This window comes from Hetaerina americana, unplaced genomic scaffold (assembly GCF_022747635.1).
Source record: "Hetaerina americana unplaced genomic scaffold, ioHetAmer1.1.p SCAF_144, whole genome shotgun sequence".
NCBI classification, from domain to species: Eukaryota; Metazoa; Arthropoda; class Insecta; order Odonata; family Calopterygidae; genus Hetaerina; species Hetaerina americana.
In genome coordinates, this window is record NW_027286559.1 from 144,575 (window position 1) to 159,755 (window position 15,181).

A 15,181-nucleotide genomic window follows, 5' to 3' on the forward strand; every position below is an offset into this window, starting at 1 on the left:
CTCCCTGTCAGTTGGGAACTGCACAAAAATTAGAATACTCTTTCATAAATCACCAGTTTAAATTTTCTACGAGTGAATTGCCACGATATGGAATAGCATTTGTAGGACTTCTTGACAAGTGCATGTATTTTCCCATGTGCACAACATTCAGGAACTCATTTAGAGTGTTTTGATGGATTTTCTGAGTGCACATAGGCAACTATCACTTGTTAGACGAACTCTCTTACATATTTTTATATCCATATTGCAGTAAAGTGCATGTTCATTTAATGATACTACACAAATTATTAAGGTGGTGGATGCTTTCTTTCTTGGTTGCCGTAAATGATGGATATGCCATCATCGCCAATAGCAATGCCATAATATGAATTATCCTCAGTAGGCATTCTTAAAGACACAGCATTTCACTCACCAGAGTTAAACGAGTCGAATCAAGTCCTTTACACCAGGTTAATCCATTTGCCAAGATAATTTCCATGTTGAGTGTTTTACAAGGTGAAGTAATCCCTGGTAATTATATATCGGTGCAATAGAAAGTAATTATATGCTTGCGATTTCATGAATTAACGGCACACTCAATTTTTGTGCTGACATCATATTTCATCAGCTGTCTGAGTTCCTGTGAACTCCTGTGGGAGGAAGGTCTTAAAATGCACTCAAAATCTTTCCTCATTGCCATATAACCTTAAATATTTTTCCCTGATTTTTATAACACAGAATATTCTTTTCTTTTTTGAATTTTCAGAGAATTTTAAAAGATGCAATGAAATTTGAGAAATGCAGTTACTGCACTCAATAAAATGTTAATTGCACGTATTCTGATATGTTAATTGGTAATTTTTAATCTGGTTATGGTCACTTCTCACAGAACAGACCAATTGAAAAATCACATTCTGCTTGACTGTGTATTGATTACTAGAAAAACAACTCTCATCCTCCTTCCAGAATTGGAAAGTAATTTAAGGGGTTAGATTAGGAGTTGAGAACTTCAAATTTGCTGCTGAAATATATTAATGTATGTAATGCATTTTCAAACAGTGGACAGTGGGAAACAATCTTGATATAGACATCAGGTAATTGACAAAAACATTTGGTGCATGGGTACCCTCTGGTCAACATTGCTCGGGTCCTTGCAATGGCACCACATGAAGAACACTAAAGTTCACTGTCCTTTGATTGGACAGCATATTAATTCTTTTAACATTATCAATAGATATCAACTGATAGTGGGGAGGAGTGGTATGCTTGTCCCTAATGTGTTGATTTTCATTAAAAACTGCTTTATCTATGCATATAAACGCCATCACGGCAGTTCACTTGGATTTAGATCTTATTCACTGGTGTACTGTAAGAAAACAATCAAATTTTGAATAAATTCAATCAGTTGATCCCAGTTATAATTGTAATTTGAAGGAGGGAGGACCCATTTCAGTCATCAAAGATTCTACAGTGATTATGCATTCATTGTTAATTGTCGTACAGACTACACCAAATCCTTCTCTCATACACGTACGTAAAATATGTCAATCAAGTAAATGTGTGGTGATTACCAAATTTTGCTCTAAAAATTCTTTACCACGGTAAATCTGAAAGCTTCACACAGCATGTGGCCTTGGAGTGAAGCCAAACCTTTAAAAGATAGATTTATTTTATTTTTCCCCACTGTCCTGTTGATTTGCCAATATTTTGAAAAATTTCTAATTCATTCCTGCAAAAATCTAATGCCACAAATCTCCTATGGGAATACCCACCACAGACTGCATCTGAGGAGCAATAACTTGTTTGCCTGGGAACTTTTGGGCAAAATGCCCGAGGGTCCCTGTAGAATAAGTCGTGAAACCTTGTGACAGTGGGAATAAGTCGGAACGAGAGTGTATCAAATGCCAGTTGACGCTATTGTTTTTCCAAGAACTTGAAAGGTCCATTTTTTCTCTCTCTTCATGTCAGCCCTTCTGTTACCCGATGGAAGGTAAATTTAAGTTATATCCAGTAACAAAAGCATCCATCCGAACAAAATAGAAAGTTGGAATGCACATTATGTAGCCTGGTGAAGTGCAATGTTATTTTGGCTGTCCCTAAAATAATTGAATTGTGTTAAATTCTGCTCTCCTTTCATTCTTCTGTTACAGGGATGTATGTCAAACATGCAGGTTGCACTTAGCTAAAGCAACCTGTGTTCAAATAATTAATTATTTTCAATGTTTTAATTGTTCATTTTTTTTTAACTTGGCTTGTGTGTGTTTGTGTGTGTGTGTGTGCTTATTTTTGCATGCTGCCTCCGATGTTTCATCCCCTCAATCAAGAGCACACTCTTAAGCTGTGGGATTATGGTTGCCTCTTGGCTCTGGTTGTCTATATGGTAGCTTTCCTCTACGTTCCATGCACTATGTTGATGGCCAGAGATATTCCACCTGCATCCTCTGCAATAATACTTATGGAACAGGTATTTCACTAACTCTGGTGCCGGTCGAGCCCTTTTCTTTTAATTTTATAGTGTTTCTTGTTTTGAGTAGTGCATTCATTAAAACGTTCATGACCACACATTGTGGCCACACCCATTTCACAGCACACGTCACGCGACAATTTCTTAAAGCTCATTATCTTATCCTGAAAGTGTGCTTTCTGAATTTTCTTGTTTGTATTTTGTGGTCATGAACATGTGCTTGCTTTGAAACATAGTTGTAGATAAATGTAATAGTAATATGCCGTTTAGGTTCTAGAACTTTTTATCCATAAGTTTTTAGCTTTCCTCTCTGTAAGTTCTTGCGAGTATTTTGAAAAGGTGCAATGTATCACTTCTGTATGCAATTTGATTTTTAAGGTTCGGCTGTTGATGAAGAGCCATGCTTTCATCAGAAGTAACGTCCCAAGGGCGATTGAAAATAAATGTGGGGACAGTGATGATGTCAAGGATCGTACAGTTTGTCCAGGATTCTCAAAGTTCCTGTATTTCCTCTTTGCTCCAACTCTTATTTACAGGGACTCCTATCCACGGTAATAAACTTAAATTGTGAAACATTAGTACATATCTTCTAATTTCGGGCTACTAAAACTTTTCTTTTTATATAGGCAATAAAAATGACTGTAGTGGTATTACCTGGTGGTCATTTGATTGATTTTGAGTGAAATTTTTATCCGTGATTCTAAAAATGTGTAATCACCCAACAACACCCCTAGATCACATCATATGCCACATAATTGTGTTTCCACTTTGTCTCTGGAACATTTTATACCTTGTTTGTATTTCATGAATTGGAGAGGGCCAACTTATTTGAATATGATGAAGAAATAATTTTATAAGTTTTTATATGAAAAAGGATTGTTCATTCCGCTGTAGTGTTGTATATATGTAACTGACCAACTGCCATGCATAATGTTTATTAGGTTTTGATGATTATTGTGTGCTATAAATATTCATATAATGTATAAAAATAGGATAATTTTTCTCAGGATATTATCAATGGCGTGGTTAAATGATAGTTTGGAAAATTATTCATTTGACAAATGGTAGTTATAAGGATACCGACTTGATATTGTTCAGAAAATTGTTTAAACTAGTATTAGGGCCATAAATTGTAGAACCTCATTTCCTAGTCAAGGCAAACAGTTATCTCAAAAGGTGTTCCTTTTATACCCTAGAAAAAAGAGTTGGGTCTCTAAGATGTCGTATGAAGTTTTAATTATATGAAATTGTTAATACTTGAGTCAATACTTCCTATATTTAAATAGTTGATTCAGTCTACTGCTGGCACACCAAAATGTCAGCATAAGCACACTAGTAGGGGCCAAGCATGCCCTTTTAGCTAGCAATCAGCGAGACAGGCATGTCCCCCTCAGATCCACCCTTTGCCCTTCAGTGGAAAGTTGGCAAAATGCTCTATGTTGCCATTTTTATGTATAAAAATTTTAATTCTTATCATTAGGTGTAATTGAAGTTGGCCCAGAGTATTATAATGGCATTACAGAGGGAGAAGTACTGTACTATCATCTCGTGAATGAAAAAGCAAATGTTGCAGTTGACTGTAATTTTAAAATATGTCAAATTTGAATAGTTAATTGTGAGACATAAAGCAAGTGACAGTGAGTACAGCCACCATCTAGTAGTTAGGAATTGCAATGCCTGGGAAACAATTTATCATACTCTTTTTACCAGATTACTCTCTTTTTCTTTGTCCTTTGAAAGTGAAATTATGTATTCATTTTGTGAATATTGGATTGTAATTTATTTAGGCTTGCTATCTTCTTTGCAGCACAAAGGTGATCCGTTGGAGATTGGTTGCGTGGTATTTCGTTGAAGTGGCAGAGACTATATTTTATTCAAGTTTTGTGTTCAGTCATTTCCTCATGCCGTATTACAAGAATTTCGGTCTTGAGCCACTGAAAGTGGGAACTCTGATAGTGAATGTGTTCAAATCCATGATGCCTGCCATGCTAATCTTCCTTTGTGGATTCTATTTGCTCCTGCACTCTTGGATGAATGCCTTTGCTGAAATGTTGCAGTTTTCCGATCGCATGTTTTATAAGGTATGTTAATACCATATTTTTCATCTTCTTTTTTATTTCAATGGAGACTGAATTCGCTTAGTGGCAAACTCCCTTGGAGCAATTTGTGTAATTTAATTTCAAACTAAGAATCCTGCACCCTCTCCCTTATACTATAGGAAATGTGTCGCCAAGGGTAGTTTCAGTGCACTTGACCCCGATTAAACTTCCTCGATAAGCACCTGAGGATTGAAGTGCTGTGAGAACTACTAGGTTCCATGAATAATAGGGAGCTTGTGCTATGGAGGAAAGTTGTACCTAGTTTATCACATCAATATTTTTTTACAAAATGCTGCTATATATAAATGAGGCGTGGTGAAAATGATGGGCTGAATGCTCAACCTTTGCTGCGATGTACACAAAGTTGAGAATAATTTTGATTTTTAATGAAAAAAAAATAGGAGACCTTACTTTTCGAATCACCCTCATACTAGGAGAATGTACTGCAAACTGAGTGAACTGCAGCTTAGAATAGGTCGTTTGAATGGCATGGAATAAGTGAGAAGGTGTGGAGTGCTGAAGAAAGTCTGCCTAAAACGAAAGGTGTTTATTTTCTCTGTTCAGGTGACTTACAGGATTCGTCTGGAAAATAAGTGTACTGAGCTCAGGAAAAAAAATGTATTACACTTTTACATATCTTAAGCTAATATTCCTCAAAATAGGACCCTTGTGAGTCGATACACTTGTTCCAGCGGCGTTCCCATTCCTGGAACGCTCCCGCGAAGGCATCATCGGGAACCTCTCGAAGACTCGTCGTCGACCTCTTCTCTGCCCTCCACGAACATCTTGTGCCACCGAAAGATCATGTTTCTGGACATGGCTGACTCCCCGTAAGCCTGGTTAATCATACCGCCAGTTTCGGTAGACTATTTCCCAAGCTTTACCGCAAATTTGATGGAATAACGCTGCTCCAAAAACTTCGGCATCGCGTTCCGTGACGTGGGTCGAGCGTGGAGGTTTGCGTTAACAGAGCTCCTCACTACACCACAGCTCAGAGCCGACTGCCTTTTTCAGCGTTGCTTGCCAACATACCCCCCTCCAATCGCAGCCCGTCAGAGCGGTGCTGGGCGTGCCTGGAGCGGCGGGAAAAAATCAGTAGTCAGGACACTTATTTTCCGGACGAACCCTGTAGAAGTCCATGTTGATGTATAATTGCATTCAGGGACCATCCAAATCCTCTTTCTAATCAGCAGGAGTCCTTAACAGCAATAAGAGATATCCATTATTGATTAGTGGTTGATATATTGGAGCTGAATGGACAATGCTCTTATTCATTGCTATTACTTTTATTTTCTCCATAGCACTATTAGTGAACACTCGAGCAATGCAGTGGTGTTGGTATCCTGTCGTATTGAGCTGAAGGCATTCATTCCATGTGCTTCTCATTCCAGGATTGGTGGACATCTTCGACGTTTGCGACGTATTACAGAACGTGGAATGTCGTGGTGCATGACTGGCTCTACACGTATGTCTACAAAGATGTGACCGAGATGCTCTCACATATAGGCGGAGGAAGAGTATCCAAGAACCGTGTTATTCCACAGTTGATGGTTTTTGGTGTCTCAGCCCTGTTCCACGAGTACATTATAACATTTTGCCTGCGTTCGTTCTATCCTGTCCTCTTAATTGTGTTTGGTGGGTTCGGAGGTGAGCGTGCTTTCACATACTTTGTCCCTTACCGTGAACGCTGATCGAACAAACCCTGTACTACTTATTGCTCAAAAAAAATATTATTATCATTATTATTAATTAAAAATTATTTATTAGCATGAATGCATTACGTTACATTAAATTAGCATGTATCAGTTGTGATTCCGTGGGACATTACATTCAAATGATAAATACAACAAAGGTATGCAAAGACATGATCACATTCGAGGTAAGTCATCAATAATTAATTGTGGGAGCAGTGTAGGAGATGGTGAAATAATTAGGTTAAAATATTTGTGCTGATGCTCTTCATGAATTGATGATTGAAGGCATTATCATTATTGCTTTAAATGAAACTCGGCAGCCAATTTATCCCTGGTGAGTGGGAGCAAATGGTGTCATTGCACAGTGAATAATTGAGAAGGCAGTTGAATCATCGCAGCAGTAGTGAAAACGAGACCAGTTAGGATTTTGTATGGAAATACTTTAATCAACGTGGCATGTTCAAATCAAGTACCTAGACTGTCAGTTCAAGGATATATGCAAACCAAATTTACCAGCATTATGAGATAAGGTGTTCAAACTGTCAAAACAGATTAGATACTTAGTCTCAGTGGTGGCTCTAACTCTGTGTGCAAGGTCATCAGTGGCATTCATTGATACATAATTCAGTAAACTCCCTGAGTTATTGCAGTACAGTCAGACTAAATGCTTGATTGTGATCACATAATTTACATTATCAGGATGTTTACAGTATTCCAATATTACCAATATCCCTTGCTCTGAGTTTTACATTTTATCTTAATGGCCAGGCTATATGGTATGTTGTTCAGGGCTCTTTTGGTAGGATGAAAGAATTTCAATTTGAATTCAGGTAACTAGTACGTGAATATTATGCCAACTCACTGGTGATGCCTTATCAGGATTCTGTTCCATACCTCTTTTGTTGGGCACTCAAATTATTGCTAAAAATATTATTACTAAATGCTTGAATGTTAACCCAACGTGTGGTTGTGAAGAAGGGTAGCTCATAACTGGAGGCTAACTGTACTCAAATGTAGAAGTCCCTCCTGAAAACCTCTGACTTGACCTCAATTGGTGTGATTTCCTATGCACATAATAGATCTTCGTGGGAAATCAAATTGTTTCAGAAGGGGAAGAGACTACCCCTCCCTCCATAAATGTGTAAACTTGACATGCTGTAGAGTATAAGGTGAGCTCTATCCTCACCTATCAACACGCCAACTATCAGCTTCGTCAGTTAATCTGGGGTGCTCAGATGTTCAGCTCAAATTTGCTGGATGTACAAGTTTCTTAAATTAGGAAAGTGTGCAATTGGAATGATTTCCCGAGGCCATAACCCTTGAGGGAGGGATTGCCAGAGGAATGTGAACAAAGGGTGGAAGACAATTATAGGTTGTAAATGCCCTCGCCTTCCTGCTGAGGTTTGTAGGATGCGTGACCTTCACGAGTCTGAAACCCTTACCCTAGTGTCCCAACAATCACACTAGAATCAAAAAGGAGATAGAAGAGAAAAAGAATGATAAAAGAGTTATATGCCCTGGCTTTTTATAGCTTAATGAACCTCCTGAATCATAGTCGCGCATGCGTTTGGGGTTTATGAGAAGAAACCCCAAATGCAAGTGATCGTCACTTTTCTGTCTCTGTCGCGTGCCATGCCTTGTTTCCCATACCCTTCCTCCTCTGTCCTCCCCAAAGGTTATGCCTTGGGGCAATCATTTTAATCACTGACTTCACGGCTGTAGTACTCATAGCTTTCTGCATCTTCATTAGCAATATCAATTTATAATATGCCTACTTAAAACTAGCTGTGAATTTGGGAGGATTTAGTGAAGTAATTTTTCTTTCCAGTGATGTTGGTGTTCTTGACTAAATATGAAGGAGCGGGAGGAAATATTTTCATGTGGCTGACAATATGCAGTGGGAATGGGATTGTCCTAAGTCTCTATTTCATGGAGTGGTTTGCCCGAAAACACTGTCCCCCACACCCGGTAAGTGTCTCGTGCAAACGTTTTTGTTCACTTTAGCTCTAGGGAAACTGTGGTGTGGAAACCAGAGGGATGTCCCTCCAGTTTCTGTCCAGATTTGCTGAATCCACGGGTTTTTTCCAACAGCGCTGGTACAGATCTACATGCATGAAAATTAGTTTCAAGGTAGTTTGGGAATCTTCTCTATTTTGGCCCCTCCCGATCAACTGTGCAGTTAATTACGAATGCATGGCATGATTGGTGACATCTGAGGAGTGAAACATTAATCTAATATGAACGCATTGGTACTTAATATGTTTTCGTCTATATGGTTTGGCAGTCTTTTTAAATGGTAAAATAAAACCTATCATTTACAAGGCTTTCGAATGGAATTGGGATTTAGAGAGAGATGGCAAAGTGGGGAGCTCTCTCTCCCGCACTGTTCACAAATATTGCTGTACTCGTGCAAGATGGGAGCTGGATACGCACACTCTTTCTTAGTAAGTGCTCGTTTTCTCTCCCAAGTGCTGTGTTGCCAATTTGTTCGTTGGTTTTCGGAGGAGAAAGTGAGAGACCACAAGAACCCAACTGTTGGTGCATATGGCAACACTGATCTTGAATTCTATCGAATGAAAACTTCACCTCACTTCCTCAAAGTGCACATTCATGACTGGATCACGACACACTACACAGAGTCACTCCTAAAGTCATTTTGGAAACCTTGTGTGTGTTACCTTAGCATGATTTTCGTTCATCATTTATAATTTCCAGAAATAGTGGAAAGGATCAGTATGAGCAAATTATTGTATAAGTCATATTAAAACATGGACACGTGAACCTGTGCTGTCATAAGGAATGTGTCTTGCAAAAGTGATGAAATGCAAGCTGTTTAGTTAGATAATTTGTTGTATTTGTGAAATGGTTATACTTTACGTCAGAAGTAATTTTTTCCATGTGAATGAAACATTTTTCTGTTCAAAAATTTCTGTTAGCACTGTCATTAAAAAATGACATGAAAATGGATGGCTATTAATTATTGCACGAAGCACACAGTCTCAATCATTTTAAGTTTTCTTCATATTTAGTTGGTTTGATCAGAGCATCCTGTTTACTGCAAAGATCACAGGTGTTGCATGAGGGATTCATAAACGTGTATGCCGTAGCCAAATTGTATTTTAATTCATTCACATTCCTCAATAAGCTGTGATTTTAACAAAACGAAGTTTTGATACCGAACAATTTAATTTTATAATTATTTAGGAGTACTGTAGTTATGATTCTTATATGATGATCATCATGAGACATTCAATATTTTTCACAATGCATAATATTCCCTGTTTCAAAGAGCTCTATTCATTACATTTTATGTTAACATTCTCTGTGACTTGAATGGGTTTGAGAGGGCCTTCTCATAACTCTGTTAGGTGAGGCTTTTGGTTTTCTGGTTTGTATTTCATCATTCTTTGGCTAATCAAAGTGATTTTCATTCTAGGATCCGCAGTGGGATTTTTATCTCCCTCGATCTTGGTCCTGTTCAAAACTGGAATACTAATAATGCCATAAGAAGTCACATTGCCCTTTGGCTGGAAAATAGTTTCTGCATTGGAGGTTAACAATATAATGAGGGTGATTTCAAACCCTGTTAACTGATGAGTGTTCGCAGAGGCCAAATACATCCCAAGTGGTCACCGATGGTCAAATTTGGGATACAGACTGGTAGTAACTAGTCATTTGGGGAATCGCTCTTTCCAAATGTGTTATGTTCTATAGAAAAGTTCTGTCTAGTCGAACTTGGTACTGTCAGTTTTACTGCATCAGAGATGTTACATGATTGGTGTTATGAGTTTTGAAAAACCTCTTCTTTCTAAAGCTGTATAATCCATGGTTTTTCTTTGCAGTGGTTACCACCACATGTGTTTAATGAACATTTTATGAATAATTCATTTTCTTTCTTTGGAGGCCTGATAAAAAATTAACTATGTGCAATTAACTGTGGCTTTGATTAATTTGGGTATAAATACTTTATGGGTCGAAATATTTTTATAAAGTCTTTGCTGAATTATTTATTTTAATTCAAGTGAACCAAGGTGAAACAACTTTGAAAAATGGAGAAATGTATGTTTCTTCTACATTGGACATATTTTTGTAAAATAATGTATCTCGATGCATCACATTTTCTCTGCATTCTAATTTTATGTGTATTCATGTTTAGTTGTTCAGTCAAGGGTTTACTGATTCCAGAAGGTATATTTTTGAATTTATCTTGTTCGAACTACCTAACTTAGGAAACAAACAGGGTGATAATAGACATTATTTGTCTTTTAGAATTATTTTTTCTGAAAAACAGTGGCAATTTCAAGACATTATTATTCATACGTATTAGTCCTAATTAGTCATGAAATAACTCTCCATTAAATTCAAGCAAATCGTTGTATTTTAAGGGTTTATTAGGATTAATTCACATTCAATTGGAGTGCATTGTATAAGACTGTTACTGTTATTTTTGAAATAGTTTATAGAAGAAAAATTTTATTTTACAAATTTTTGTTTGATGTTATGAAATTCCATCATACTTATTTTGTAGCTGGAACTTTTTAATTGCCAGATGCTGTTATACAATAAAGTTTTCACAAATATTTGTAATAAAAATATAATGAAGTGTTTTCAATGTTTCATAAATCAAAACTCAAAACCCTCTCATGGCTAATTTTATACTTGCCTGTCCCATTATATCCAAAAGCCCAAGTATTGAGTTTCTACGTTATAAAGAGTTAATATAATGCATGTGAATTTACTGTGTAATTTGACCCAAGGAAAAGGCAATGTGATGAAGTACAGTAACATTTTTGGCAGAAATATTAGTAAAAAAATTATGTGCAAACAAATATTACATATATCATAAAAAGTATTAAATGAGGCACAGTTAGAAAGTAAAGGGTGGTAATGATGAACTGAGAGCAATGGAAAACTATATAAGTAGTTCCGATTGAATGCATACGAACTTCATTTTTCTACATAGCCACCATTTTGTTTCAAAATACCTTTATCATGAATTCTTGATTTGTGGGTTGCATTTTCTGCTAGTGCGTGGGTGGACAACCTTTTCGTTACTTCCCCGCCTTAATTTTTAGCAACCAAATGTCCCTGCGATCAAATTTCCAAAATTACAAAAACAGTGTTTTCATGAGATCCCCATAGGTTAGATTGAAATCTTTTGTAGACCTGAGGGTTCTGATTATTGCCCCAGGAGCTTGTAAACACTCTGGCTCATGAGATTTCTCCAACCAACTTGCAATTATTAGATCAAGCTGTAAGCTAAGTTTACATCAAGTATCTACACTTTCAACGAAGAAAACTTTCTTTCTGTTTCTTTCATACTTTCAGTTAAACTACCTTTGGCTACAAGCGCATACCGATTATGCTGGAATTATCACAATGTCCCCTGTGATTTCATTTTTGGCAGGCTTTACTCTTCAGGAGACGTTTCAGTTGGCGCATTCCGTCATGGATTCTTGTGATAGCATTTTTTGTCACTTGATTCTATACATTACTCCTAATCTTCTTTAATTGGCTTTAAAACTGTTTTCTTTGCTCCTGAAAGAAATCATTCAGCAATGGTCATCTTGGTTTTTATGAATCTGCCTAAATGGTGATTTGAGTCATTGTCTTAAGTTTTAAAAGATACACATTATGTGCATATATTTTAAATTTCTTTATATGCTATTTCATTTTTTTGCCTTTAGTGATAGGACTGTTAAAGGCAGCACTCATTTTATTACAACTGAATATGTTCTTAATCTCCTTACTTATTTCTTATTTAAATAAAATAATATACGATTTTCAACTATCGTAGTGAAAATAAAAAAGCATACAAAACAAAGGGCAACTCAAGCTGTTTATTTTCCAAACAGTGAAGCAATTGCCTCCTATTTTAACCAAAGAAGTGTAAATTTTTCAGTTGATGAAATAAATTTTTGAGTTACACACTGATTGCCTTTTAAAAATAAATGCAAAAGGAACCAGATAAAATAATTAAACATGCTCCCACGATAAACCACCATCATATAGATTTCTAAATGGTACGGTCATAAATTTTTACCAAACTGTCAAGTAAATTTAGACGTTATTTAAATTGTTTTATTTTTCTCAGACAATATAACTATTTTTGAATCTTTTGCCAATAATGAAATTGTATTTTTATTCATTATAGGAAGTCATGCATAGTTAAATGGACTGCAATTACCCTGTTGTCACTTGGTAAAAAGGTGGATAGGTTTCCTTGCGCTAAACCTATCGTGCAATGCAATTTTGAGTATTATTAGTGTGGAGCTTACGAGGAAGGAGACGTCTGGGTGACATGTTTCAATGCATTTCGAGGTGAGGTTCAATTAAGGATTGCAGCCGACGGAGCAGTGAGCACAGACAGCAATCTGAGAGGAGTGTGGCACCGGGGGGGGGGGGGGGGGATTGAATTGTGGGTTGCCTACGTGTCGCGGGTGAGACAAAAGTTTGAGGGGTGCCTTTTCTTGGCATTTGGTCTTAAATCGTATACCAATAAGAGCAGCGTGATTAATATTTTGAAGAATTTAGTTGGGAAACCACTCCAAAATCGAATATTAGTTTATAAGCTGAATCTACTGAGTACATTTGAGATGCATGAGTTTCCTGAGGAGCACATTTTAAAATAGACTTCAAGATCAGAGATGTACTACCCTTAGATTGCTGAACAGTTAGATTTAAGATTTAGTTTTTCCAAGAAAGATAATAAAAATGAAGAGCTGAGACCCACTTTAATTAGAAAATGTAGAGCTCCATTAGGTGGTATAGACATTTCTATTTTCATTTTGGTGTACTCAAGGTGATTACTTATACTAGCGGTTTTTACCTGTTTTCAAAGTGTAGTTATTCAATCAATCAATTTGTTTTTTTTTCCAAGGATTTGTTTAACAAATATAGAACACGTCAAGGAAAAGAACTCAGTTGCCGATATTCATCAACAGAGTGGAACATGTGTTTTAACAGATGTTCGCAAATTACTTTTTTCTTTATTTCTTTTCTTCCTCGCGTTGGCTTCCGCTTTATTATTGTATTAATGCTTACCAACTGTAGCTATCAACTTGGAGGCTGGTATGGTTGGTGATCGTAGAGTTCACCCTGTGTTAAGCCTAACCGCATGTGAACTTCATACATCAGGTTATGGGGGTCCAGATATTTTCTCTGTGCCGTCTGTTATTTATAAGGAAGCTCTGGTACCCGAAAAGTCACACGGTTAGGGTGAAGATAAGGGTGCTCACGGGGTCCCCAGGAATCGAACCCGGGTTCTCCGGTCAGTAGACGAGCATTTTAACCACTGGACTACAACCTCCATTTCTTGCTTGATAAACTCCACATTTTTTTAAAGGGTTAGCAAATTTTTCCATTGTTTTTTAACGATCTATCATCCAATTTTGAAGGTACTTTCTCCATGATTTCGGCCCTGAATTTTCATTTCCGTGTACAATAGAAGTGTTTTGTAACTACCAGTTTTTTACCACAGTACGTGACCTCAAACTCCTCGCATGTTCTTGGGCATCTGATTGTCCCTCCACGATTGGCAGGAAGGGCATGAACTTCGAGTTGAATATTCATTAATATTCCTTCCTGGTGGTAATATTTAATATTCTATTGTTAATATAGCATTAACATAAATATTGCTTTCATAAAATTCAATAAAAATGAATATGCATGTTACGCTGGTTCCGTTTGTGCTTGATTGGATTAGCTGTGCAATATTTACACTCTTAACTTATAAGATCTATAAGGGCTCCACTGTTTTGGTTCGCTCAAAATGAAAGATGTCATAAATGCATTACTATTTGTATGATGCAAATATAATGAAATACGTCATTAAAACAAGTGAATTCAAATGATAAATACGATCAAACAAATATGTTTCTCAAGTGCATTGGGATTCTTATCAACTTAGACAAGCTGCATGTATAAAAAGCCCATAAAATAATTGAATTTTACACGTTTTCCCTGTAAATGTTACAGCTGCTAGTCGAAGAAAGGACTTAACATTAGCGGAAAGATTGGTATGGAAATGCAATGATGCATACGAGCCAGTAGCACAAATGAGCTCCTGCGGACGGTGACCATCGTCAAATTTTAGAATACTAATTTAAATTGTAGAATTATTTTCATTTATTTTACATTATCAACTTATGAATATAAATAGAAAAATCTGATATCATTGGCACAAAATTCAGACATCAGTAAGTCTTAACATTTTTTCTGCAGCATTAGAGTTGGAAACAACTTCTACCCTTGAGCCCAATGGAATTTCTTAGTGTAAATAACTAGTATCGGAAACAGGGAACTAGGTAATACGGGGAATCAAGCTGCTAAGCCCTTAGCAAGTGCAAAACCCAAATGTGGGCAATAAGCTCGAATGGCCGTAAACTTGTAGACTACCAATCGTAAACAATCACGTGGTAATTTACTTGGAGAATATTCTGCATTGGGGATAAACTCAGGAACGCGATTGAAGGAGAACAAACCAGCACACACAACTTCATTTGAATTAACCGAAGTGTTACACTTTTTTCATGATTTGAAGATGTTTGCTCTTGAAGGGTTGCGTGTAAATCTTAGAAAAGCATTTCAATGGAGTGAGGAGAGGCTGAATTGGCAGCAGCAGAGAGCAGTAGTTCAGTCAATCCTTGTCCTACCTCAAAGAATCCCTGTTTTGCCGTCGCGTATTTCCATCGCTGCATAGGTGTTGTTTTTGATCGATTCTAAAAAAAAAATATTTCCTCTTTCAGTGGAACTCAACAAATTTGTTATCCAGGTGCTACGTTTTTTCGATTGAGGCAATAAAATAATTTTTTGAAACTACATGAACCTTACGGCCTACTTAAATATCAATGGTGATAGCGAGCAAGTCTAACTAACTCCTATATTTATTTTTTATGTTGTTCACTTTCTTTGAAAGTAGTTCTTTGACAGCGTGTTTTTCGCCA

The 15,181-nt window shown here is 36.8% G+C and overlaps 1 protein-coding gene across 1 annotated transcript in view; it reads left to right on the forward strand.

Moving 5' to 3' along the window:
• LOC139686633 (sterol O-acyltransferase 1) overlaps positions 1 to 10,830 on the forward strand; it is a 29,338-nt gene extending 18,508 nt beyond the window's left edge. The window contains exons 6-11 of the mRNA XM_071583671.1: positions 2,304 to 2,443; positions 2,822 to 2,994; positions 4,251 to 4,524; positions 5,934 to 6,189; positions 8,065 to 8,204; positions 9,673 to 10,830. Of these exons, the coding sequence (XP_071439772.1) occupies positions 2,304 to 2,443; positions 2,822 to 2,994; positions 4,251 to 4,524; positions 5,934 to 6,189; positions 8,065 to 8,204; positions 9,673 to 9,732 (1,043 nt within the window). The 3' untranslated portion in view covers positions 9,733 to 10,830. The remainder of the gene's footprint in view (positions 1 to 2,303; positions 2,444 to 2,821; positions 2,995 to 4,250; positions 4,525 to 5,933; positions 6,190 to 8,064; positions 8,205 to 9,672) is intronic.
• Positions 10,831 to 15,181: the final 4,351 nt, after the last annotated feature.